Source organism: Pseudorasbora parva, chromosome 2 (assembly GCF_024679245.1).
Source record: "Pseudorasbora parva isolate DD20220531a chromosome 2, ASM2467924v1, whole genome shotgun sequence".
Classification (NCBI taxonomy): Eukaryota; Metazoa; Chordata; class Actinopteri; order Cypriniformes; family Gobionidae; genus Pseudorasbora; species Pseudorasbora parva.
Window position 1 is genome coordinate 39,124,298 of NC_090173.1, and position 11,098 is coordinate 39,135,395.

The 11,098-nt window shown below is 39.6% G+C and overlaps 1 protein-coding gene across 1 annotated transcript; it reads right to left on the reverse strand.

Moving 5' to 3' along the window:
* Window positions 1–6,443: 6,443 nt before the first annotated feature.
* Window positions 6,444–10,208, reverse strand: actb2 (actin, beta 2). Its single transcript, XM_067419868.1, has 6 exons — window positions 10,056–10,208; window positions 8,610–8,739; window positions 8,252–8,491; window positions 7,514–7,952; window positions 7,229–7,410; window positions 6,444–7,129 (listed from the first exon to the last, which is right to left on the reverse strand). Exons 2-6 carry the CDS (start codon window positions 8,730–8,732, stop codon window positions 6,986–6,988), a joined length of 1,128 nt encoding a protein of 375 aa, XP_067275969.1. The 5' UTR covers window positions 8,733–8,739; window positions 10,056–10,208; the 3' UTR covers window positions 6,444–6,985.
* Between the last annotated feature and the right edge of the window lie 890 nt (window positions 10,209–11,098).

Genomic DNA, 11,098 nt, shown 5'->3' on the forward strand with positions numbered 1-11,098 from the left:
AATTCGTCGCAAACCAAAGATGTTGAATCGTCTGACTCAACAGCAAAACTATTTATTTTGAATCAAAAGTTCTGTTTATTCTCAAATTTAGTTTTTATATTTTATAATTAAGTATGTATATATATATATATATATATATATATATATATATATATATATATATATATATATATATATATATATATATATATATATATATATATATATATATATAGCCTACTAAATTATAAAATATAATATATTTCCAGTTAATATAATGTTGGTTTTTTAACTGAAATAACTTAAAGATGTTTAATTGGCAATTAACTGAAATTTGTATCTAATCTATATTTTATTTCGTTTTATCTTTATTATAATTAATAAACAAAAAGATTCATAATAGTTTTAGCTAAGGACCATGCACACAAAGCTATTGTATCATATAGCTTCAAAAGAATATAATATAGTGCACAAGTAATATCATTTTAGAGTGCATTTACTTTAATGGTGTTGTTGTGTCCTTTTAGAAGCTTGAAAGCTTCAGTCTCTATACATTGTAATTCCATTTAGAAGGGCAAAAAACTTGCAGCAGTGCAGTTCTGCCGGTGTCACCAGTGGAGTGCTACATTATGATGCACTTGCCGAGGCCCATCTTGTGTCCCAACTTTAATGCGTTAGTTAGCTGCCCATCTCAACAAACACATTATTTGTCTGATAGCTTCAGTCATTTTGTCTGTAAATGTCATGCAGCAAGCGACTGACAAAAAGACTGATTGCTAAGCAAAAAATTATTCAGCTTTTTTGGGGGGCTGTCTGCCATTTCCTGCGAATTCAACCTTCCTATCTCATGCCTGCATTGTAAATGTTTTGAATGCTGCAGCGATGTCACCTCCAGCTGTGTGAGTGAAAACACAGGTGAGAGATTTACAGATTCAGGGATGGAGTATGTTTTTTGACAGGTAGGCCTACATTAAAACCATGCACCCGAAGCGGGACTCTGCACCTGCTGTGCCATTTGGGCACCGTCTCACGAAGCCCTAAAAGTTCAATGGCAGTCATATTTGATGCTTTTAAAATGGTAGGCAATATGTCTCAAACATATGGCACACATGGTGCTTTTTGGTAAAGACATCACTAATGTATAGCCTATCTGTATGTGGAGTAAAGCTCCCCTGACAACACACGCAAACTAACTGAGCACAGGAGAGCTGCTGTTACTCACTTATGTGCACATTACAACTAACACAACGCTGTGTTTAAATGAAGACAGCAGGTCAATGGGGTGTGAAGAGATGAGTCAGAGGATTAGGGCCTGTAGAGAATATTCAGGTGTCATTACAACACAAATGTTATAATAAGACAGTCATTAGAGGGGAAATACTCATTTTTTTCTTAGGACATTATGATTACACTTTGTATACCACGTCAAGGTCTCAACAAAGCAATAAGCCACTTAAGCCAGTTGCCCCAAAAATACAAATTAGGTAATCATTTACTTACCCTCGTGTCTCTCTAAAGATGCTGTTTGTTGAGTGTTTGAGTGTTGTCAAGATGCAAAAAAAACAAAAAAACAAAAAAACAAAAAACAAACTCAGGTTCATGTCTTCTGTTAAAAAAAATACTTCTGTATTAGTATTTTTATGGCACAAACCAGATTTTAGTATTTTAAAAAGGCTGGGGTATTAATATTATATTGTTTAATGAAATATTTGCCAAAGTTAAACAGGCAAAAAAATGTCTCCCGCAATCCCTGAAACACTGTCACCGTATTATATACAGTGAATACTTTTTTTATTCTTTAGCACATGGATAAATAAAGAAACCATTGTTTGATTATTTGGTATGACAGTGTTTGTTGCACAAGTCAAAGAAATGCAGGGATGATCACAACACCTTGACTTTGTGGAGTGACAGTGGAAAGCAACTTCTTGCACATCATTCAGTGCCAAGCTTGTGCAGAGCTGTAATGAAAGCTATGATGAAAGTGACATCCAGTGAATAGGGACGTTGTATAGAATCCCTCTGACGGCTCAGAAAGCCTCTAATCCGCAAGCAGATTGAACTTGGAATTAAAGAATCTATTTATTTGCATGATTGGATTTATTATTCCAAGACTAAAAGATGAAAGATGAGATATTGTTTATTAGGATAGCTGAAGATTTGACATCCTGATGGCTTGTCTCACTTTCTCAATATTTTGCTTTTATTTGAGGCCAGATTTAACTGCTCAATGGACAGACGGCTTTGCGTTTGGTCCCCCTCGTGGATTATCTATTACTTCAGACAACATCACCTCAATTTCCTTCACTGTGGCAACATTCCCCACACTTTTAATGAAATTTATATTGGGGTTAAGTGACAGCAGATTTGATTTATAAAAATATTTTACATAAAATTCTAGAAAGAAAACTGCAAATGGTGGTTAATTTGAATAAAATGCATAATTTAACATCTATTTTCTGTTCTTGTGCATCCATAATAGCCTACTAATTATTTTTGCATCATGCAGTCATTTAAAAACCAGCTATATACAATTAAATAAAAAATATAGAGAGCAAAATGGAAACAGAAGCATTTGAGTGTCTTCATGTAAGTATTGTAACATATTGCAGAAGTGTCTCCTAATGATGAGTTACCTGCCATTATAACTGTCCCCTGGGCTCTGCAGGAAATGGGACTCTGTACTAAAAGTGGAAAATGCACTTTTCAAATGAAACTTTACAAGGACACTGTAACCAATCAATTATACTACACCGGATGGTGAAAAGATTTATTTCTCAAAGTTAGAAAAAGGCTAGATCATCACAGATACTTAGCATCTGGCAGCTCAGATATATATCTGGTCAAAGATATCAGATAATTTCTCCTCTCCCAAGGTTTCAGCTGGAGAATCGTGGTAGATACAGTGTTACAGTTTACTAAAACTATGAAGAAAATTAAAAAAAAAAAAAAAGTGTCACTTAGCCTAATAAATAAAATATATTTTTTAACTGAATAAAAAAGTCCCCAAATCAAAATGGAAGTCCTGAACTTCATTTTTTTTCTTCTTGTTTTAAAAGCTGTTTCACTCGGATGTCACAATATAAAGACTATAGGCTATAAAAGACTGTCAAGGAAAAAAAGACTATCACAGCTTACATTTCATGTCGACTTTAAACTTATTTTATTTTCAACTAAGTTGTGTCCCAAATTACGAACTAAGCTATGCATTCATGCACTTATATAGCCTACTGTGTATGAATGTGGTCATTTTGTCATTCAATATCAAAGTAGCCCCTCCCCCTCCGGTATGAATGCTGCGCTCTAGGCCGTTCCAATCCAGGCAGGTTTTTGAGCTATGTTTTTGAGCCCGTGAGTTACGACTTCAAACCACGACTCACGACTTTGTAGCATTCCAGTCAAAGTCGCGCCAAACTGCCTGAGCGCAAGGAATTGTGGTAGCAGCAGGCTATGCATGTCGGACTGAAAGGGTCTTATCTAGGTCTTATGTTCATTTACAATCATTTCTATCGCCAGGTGCTTACACCTTGCTTATTTGAGGGAAACGGGGGAGAAAAACGGCGCATAAGACAAGAGCTGTACCTTTCATTTTCCATTATTTGTATATTTGGAAATGTAGGCCTATTTGGTATTAATTTACTCTTGCGCTCAATGTCCTGAAAACTAGCTAATGCTAGAAAAGCTGCTGATAATGCATAACATTTGCTGATAAATAACGTTAAAGCAATACTTTATTTTAATAAACAGTTTGGTTTTTAATGTACGACTTCCATAAACACTGTAACGTTATGCCTGTAAGGGCTGCCATTGTTGTTTCGCGGGGCATGTGACGTCAGAACTCGTAACTGGGAGTATGAGTTTGGTGGTGGGAAATCAAGTTTGACGGCCGTTATAGTGCACTTTCACGGGTAGAAGGTTGGAAAAACACGGGTTACGGGTTGCCTGGAACGCGGCAGAAGTGACCGCATTTTCCAAAATCACCCCCTCATCAATAGGGCACTATTCGAAGGGACAGCCATTTGTAGTGTGTCCAAAACCATAGTGACGAGGCGCACTCATTCAATCCCGCAATGCACCGCAATAACGATTGTGTAGCCGAGTGCACACTTAAAGTCTAGACTAGAATACCCATATAATTCACTGCGATCACTGTTAGTGAAATAATAGGCTCGTCTCGCCAAAAGATGGCAACCACACCTGATCATCCATCCATTCATTTTCCAAACTGCTGGTCAAAAGTGGTTAGCGTAGCTAATGGGCCTATCATACAGGTAGGCCTATCAATACTTTTAATTCATTATTAAACTTTAATTAATGTTTTTACATGCTATATAGTTTTCATGGCAGAGTTCAAGATAAATGCAGCTAATACTGCCAGTTTGCAATTATTATACAATTATTAAACAGCAAGCGCAAATTATGCGAAAGCGGCAGCCCTTCTGTCGCACACTGGCTGACTGGTTTTATTCACTTTTTTAACTACAGGAATAGTGAATAGGGTATAATGGGTGATTTCGGACACAGACATCTTTTTTCCGGTTAATTAAGTGGATCATCCGGTTATTTAAAGTGTGCTTTTTTTCAGTAGGCCTATGAACACACCCACACTAAATATCAACACGTCATAGAATAGGGCATATACGCAAATTAAACAGGGACGCACCTCTAGTTGCCAAGGCAACATATCTCATTAAAATAAATACAACTGGAATAATAAATTAATAAAAAAACTCAAAACTAAACACACATACACACACAACGTGACTAAAAAGAAAACTGGGCTTTATAAATATTAAAAACAATTCAAAATTCTAATAAAAACTAGTAGGCCTAGGCTAGCCTATATCGCAATGAAACTAAAATAACACTGGGTTCTGTCCTGAGGTGACACCTCCTACCCGCACAGTCGGACACTGTCTGCGAGGCACCTCAAAAATGTGAGGACCTCTGAGACCTCCGGCACTCATTTGACCACCACAGCTCTAGTGCAGAGGGGCCCCGAACACAATGCATCTAATGACACTTGAGTTTGTCCATATTACAAACACAGCACACCTTACTTCTGTTCATTTAAAAATCACAACAAAAATAAAACATACTTAAGTATCTGCATTAATCAATCAATCATAAATCGTGACTGTGGGATGAATCTCTCCAATAATTGTGCAATCAATGCGAAATAGCACTGTGAATGCTGATGTCTCTGTCGCCCACTACTCACATATTAGTGGCTTGTTCCTCTGTGTAATTATTTCATGATGAATTGAAGAGAACATTGGTGCATGGCGTGAACATATAACCCACCACCACAATCAAGAGACCGGGCGTTTGCTGAGACACGTCCCCATGGGTACGTGCAGCTAAATTAAAGGGATGAATGGCATTTTGTGCTTGTGTTGGGGGTAGGGGTGCAAATTCAGATTAACTCAACTGATTGAGATTTACAAGATTCATGCGTTTCATTTGTAAATCATTTGTGCTTAATGAATAAAACAAAGCTATGAAACGGCTTTACAAAAATAAATAGTAAGTGTTAACAACAGATACAGCTAAAGTAAATCTAAATAAGAAATATTAGTTTCGTTTGATATTATGCAATACAATAAAAAGCATAAGGCGGCTACTTCGGTTATATTAAGTACGATCTGTAGATTATAGGCTATTCTACAGGCACAGATGTACACAGCAGGAAACTCTCTTGATCATCTTTCATCAAGTGCTGTCAGACGAGAAGCAGCTTGCAGTAAATCATATGCAACTAGGGCACCCATATTTATAAGTATCTACTACATCAATAACCAAAGTTCAAGCACACCAGGATCAGCCTAAAAACAGCAGCCACTTAGTATATAGTTAGCACAAATTGAATGTGCTACATTTTTTCCATTTCATGTTACTCAATGAAAAATATATATTTTGATTCTCAAGAGAAAACGTGCACCATTGAGTTAGTGCTCAGTGGCCGTTTCTCCATTCAAAGACTGAATTCGATCATTTCCTGTGTGTGTAGCGCCATCTGCTGCGCATTTGTGAAATACACAAAAATGCAACCCCATCTGGCCACGAGGCGGCATAATGCTCTCATGTTCAGACTTCAAAGACAACTAAATAAAATGTACTCACAACAGCTCCCTGAGACTTAACGGATCAATAAATAGGTCAGGTAAAAAAGAAAAAGATGGTCAAATATAACAGTTTGCTGCATACTTCAGGCATCCCATAGTGATGCTAACATTGAAATTGAGTTAAGCGGTTGCAGGTGGCAAACCTAAGATACCTTTTGTGCTCAAGCGTGTGGTAGAGTTGGTTAAAGCCACCTACAATGACCAGTTTAAGAGTCAGGTCGAGATGACTCTAATTTGAGTGCTCTGGACTAAACAAGGAATAGGCAGATTTATTAAATCTGGAGACAAGACACTTGAGACTGTCAGCAGAGTCCACCAACACAGGAAGTCACACAGGAATAGGATGTATTACACATGTGCACTTTTATTGGAATTGAATTAGTCAGTGTACAGGTTGGCCCCACCAAATGTCTGGCACCGCCACGTTCCACACAGCTTTTACAATATGCCCAGGGGGAATGGAAACCTTTACATCTTGAATGGTAAAGCATCGTTTTTTGGAACAAAGAAAAAAACCCAATATTTTAAGGCTGAAAGTACAAAAACCCAGACATTGTTTTGTTACATAATTTACATACAATACTACAATGTTAAGTATGCTCCCAATTAATGGGCAGCCTTCATAGAGGCAAATAAGTTTCGGAACAATGCATTTAACAAACATTTGGAATGACTAAAGAAACAAAACAAAAACATTGAGTCCTCAGATGCATTGTAGAACTTCGGGGATGCTTATTTGCCAAAAAACATTGCCGTCACCTTCACCGTTCCAGTTTTTAGATCCTGAGTCAAGCGCCAAAAATAACAAAAGCCATGCCAATGTTGTCGTTTGAAGTTTTTCTCTGCGCAGTTTGAGTCGGCGTGAAGTGGTAACAGTCCGTTTAGAAGCATTTGCGGTGGACGATGGATGGTCCAGACTCATCATACTCCTGCTTGCTAATCCACATCTGCTGGAAGGTGGACAGAGAGGCCAGGATGGACCCTCCGATCCAGACAGAGTATTTACGCTCAGGTGGGGCGATGATCTGTGGAGAAACAGACAATTAGCACCACGCAGGAGTTGCCATGTGTTCAGTTACAGACCAATATGAAAGTTAAGGGTCAAAGTTCAGACTCCCACTCACCTTGATTTTCATTGTGCTAGGGGCCAGGGATGTGATCTCCTTCTGCATCCTGTCTGCAATGCCAGGGTACATGGTGGTACCACCAGACAATACAGTGTTGGCATACAGGTCCTTACGGATGTCAACATCACACTTCATGATGGAGTTGAAGGTGGTCTCATGAATACCGCAAGATTCCATACCTGCAGAGCAAAACAAATTGTTAACCAGAGTTCTTTAACTCCCTTCAAAAGCAGATTTAGGGTACATTCACAGACACAAGGCAATGTTTGTCAAAAAACCTACCCAAGAAGGATGGCTGGAACAGGGCCTCTGGGCACCTGAACCTCTCATTGCCAATGGTGATGACCTGTCCGTCAGGCAGCTCATAGCTCTTCTCCAGGGAGGAGGAAGAAGCGGCAGTGCCCATCTCCTGCTCAAAGTCAAGAGCCACATAGCAGAGCTTCTCCTTGATGTCACGGACAATTTCCCTCTCAGCTGTGGTGGTGAAGCTGTAGCCTCTTTCGGTCAGGATTTTCATGAGGTAGTCAGTCAGGTCACGGCCAGCCAAGTCCAGACGGAGGATGGCATGGGGCAGAGCGTAACCCTCATAGATGGGCACAGTGTGGGTGACACCATCACCAGAGTCCATCACGATACCAGTGGTACGACCAGAGGCATACAGGGAGAGCACAGCCTGGATGGCAACGTACATGGCAGGGGTGTTGAAGGTCTCGAACATGATCTGTAAAGAGAGTGGAGAAGTTAAATGATGCTCACATGATTACAGCACATCCACACATCCATGCAGGGGTTAGTTGGAAGTCCAGAGTAAAGAAACAAGTGCATAGAATGAGTGCAGAGGACTGCAAAACAGGCAGGCAAAAGTATAGATAACCTGCAGCTTCCAACAAAAGATGAGAAACTCAGGAGCTCAGAGGAAACAAAGCCTGGAGGAAGTAAACGAATGAGAAGGAAAACTTAAAGTGAGGTAAAAGGACAGACAAGAGAAGTCAAAGCACCTTTTGCTAGCTAAAAACCAACCTGTGTCATCTTTTCCCTGTTGGCCTTGGGGTTCAGGGGGGCTTCTGTGAGCAGGACGGGGTGCTCCTCTGGGGCAACACGGAGCTCGTTGTAGAAGGTGTGATGCCAGATCTTCTCCATATCATCCCAGTTGGTGACAATACCGTGCTCGATGGGGTACTTCAGGGTCAGGATACCCCTCTTGCTCTGAGCCTCGTCACCAACATAGCTGTCCTTCTGTCCCATACCAACCATGACACCCTGTAATAAAAGCAAAGCATGTTAATTTTTGGAAAACATTTAGGAACTAGAAATTTAACATTTAAAGTATGAAAATATTATGGGTTAGCCTAAAACCCATTTATCATCCACTTCTCACCTGATGTCTGGGGCGACCCACGATGGATGGGAAGACAGCACGGGGAGCATCATCTCCAGCGAATCCGGCTTTGCACATACCGGATCCGTTGTCAACAACCAGTGCGGCAATTTCATCATCCATGGCTGAACTATAAGAGAGAAAACGTTTTAGAAGAGCGTCACTGAATGAAAGTGCAAGTGCGTGAAACTGTCAGTGAGCATGTGACCATGTGGAGTCAACTTCCTGTTTCGTGCTGCACTCTACAGTCTGGCCGCTAGAGGGTGCTAGAGTGACAATACGCGCCTCAGATATGCCAGACAAAGGAAGTCCCTCTGCATTCTCTCATTATTACCATAAAAGGCAATGGATTGAGCCGCTTTGCGGCTGCCGGCGGTGTGGCACTAAGCCAGAGTCAGAGTTCAGTAAAAAAGGAACAGATTTCGACATTCATCAGGCCAGGGCCACTCCCTAAATGCTATACGAATGTAGTTTTACATCCTCTTCCAGCCTCGCCTGGTATCAATTACACAACCGAATTTCGACGGGTGTCTGCCCAACATTACTGCGTCACAGATCTGCAGTCACTTCAATGACTCCATAAGAGCAGACTTCACACCAAAGAACTTGTGAGCCATCATCAGCCCATTCTGATTATATTCTAGTCTTCATCAATAAGATTTAAGAGGCATTAATGTTCGACACATGTTATAAGTTTAAAAACCAGAACACGTTACACCGGTTAATTTGACCACACCTTATATTTCGAAACGCGTTAATGGTGACTATGAAATACCCGACTAATCTTCGGGCTTAAAGACGAAATGTCTACGATACAAGTTAAAGTCAGACTTCACTGAAAATGTTGGATGTGTTGAAAGTGGACTAATAGCTGGTCTTCGACCATTTAGGTTGTATGAGTGCATATTAGATTCACCAGGTTTACAGAAGGTGAATGCTCGTTAGCCGGCTAGCTAAAGTAGGTCACACCCTGCTGCAGCAACGCCTGCACAAAAGAACTTCCCCATGCCGGCTATCCATCAAGTATGTAACATGCCCGACGAACACCCTTAAAACTGTGAAGTCGTGTTTATAACGGTTAAAGCACGGTTAACCACAGCTCATCTTAAATGTTAGTGGAGGTAACGTTAAACGGCAACGCTGATTTCACACCGGCCATTAAATGTCGTGCCTTCAACGGTTACAGCTAACGTTAAGTTAACGTCACCGTAATTTCCAGCTGACATGTCCAGTAAGTAAAGTTATAATACAACAATCAGTTACATACAAAACCACGTATTAAAGAAAAACTACCGATTTTAAGCAGATTTAGTAATCAGCAGAAAAGAAACCGGTATCTTAGTTTAACGACTTTATGACCAGTTTTATTTATACATTCTAGTTACACGTTTAAATTAATGCAATAAAAAAGCATTAGAGGCTCTAAAAGCTAGAAATTCAACTCACCTTAGGTTTGGGGGGGTTTGTCGACTTAAGAGAATGGGTTACAAGCTGATGATATTCCGCACTAGCTGCGTGTGGAGGAGCTCAAAGTGAGGGTGAAAAGCTGGGCGAGCTCTTTTATACGACAGCATATGCCCGGCTCTAGCCATAAAAGGTAAACTTTCGGAGCTCTGCTCTCTGATTGGTCCAGCGTCACACACCCGGCTGTCGCGTGCACATTGCTACACTTGCTTTCTTGCAACTTAAGAGTGAAAGAAGGGGAAGCTAGACCGGTTGAAGAATAAGGCCTAGTCGATTTTGATCTGACTGACCATTTTCTTCGCTATTTTTTAATTATTTTTTAATACATAGCCCTACGTAATTGTGTATTTTGTTGTGATAACTCAGATTCGACTCTGTTCAACCTTTCAAAAAGTCTGTGCAAGGTTACAAGTGCCAGTATTGGTCATCATAGTGCTGGACATCTCCTTGTCATGTTTTCAATTTAACACAGCAGCAGAACTGTAGGTTATTTACTTCTTATTGTATTCACAATAGTACCATACTATGTCTGTGTGAGAATCTATCAAGTACTTTTCTATGCAAAATAGGGGTATTTTTCATTGACATTATGATGACCAAGTGAAATGACTTGTTTTCTGTAGAAGCAACTAGCTTGTCTGGGCTCATTAGGTAATGTTGTCAAAGAAATTGTAATGAAACGTGGAATGACAGTGGCTTGCATTCCTGTAATTGTTGCCTGTGCAAAATTCACCGTTTTACAGAGTAATTATTTTACATGCCTAGGTGTGTGCTTGTTATATGGTCATTAAGATATAGTTGTTGAAGGCTGTAAGTGGGCCTAGCCCAGGTTTATATTAGACATGTTGTAAAAATGTCAGCATTCAAGTCTTTGTCTTGACCAATTAAATGTATTTTATGTTTCATAAGCAAGTCTGGTTTCTTGTTTACAAATATATTATACATTATTGATGTGTCATGATACAGACGAACATTGTCTTATTGTTTCGATAGATTTATAATAATGATAAATCCTAAGAACATTG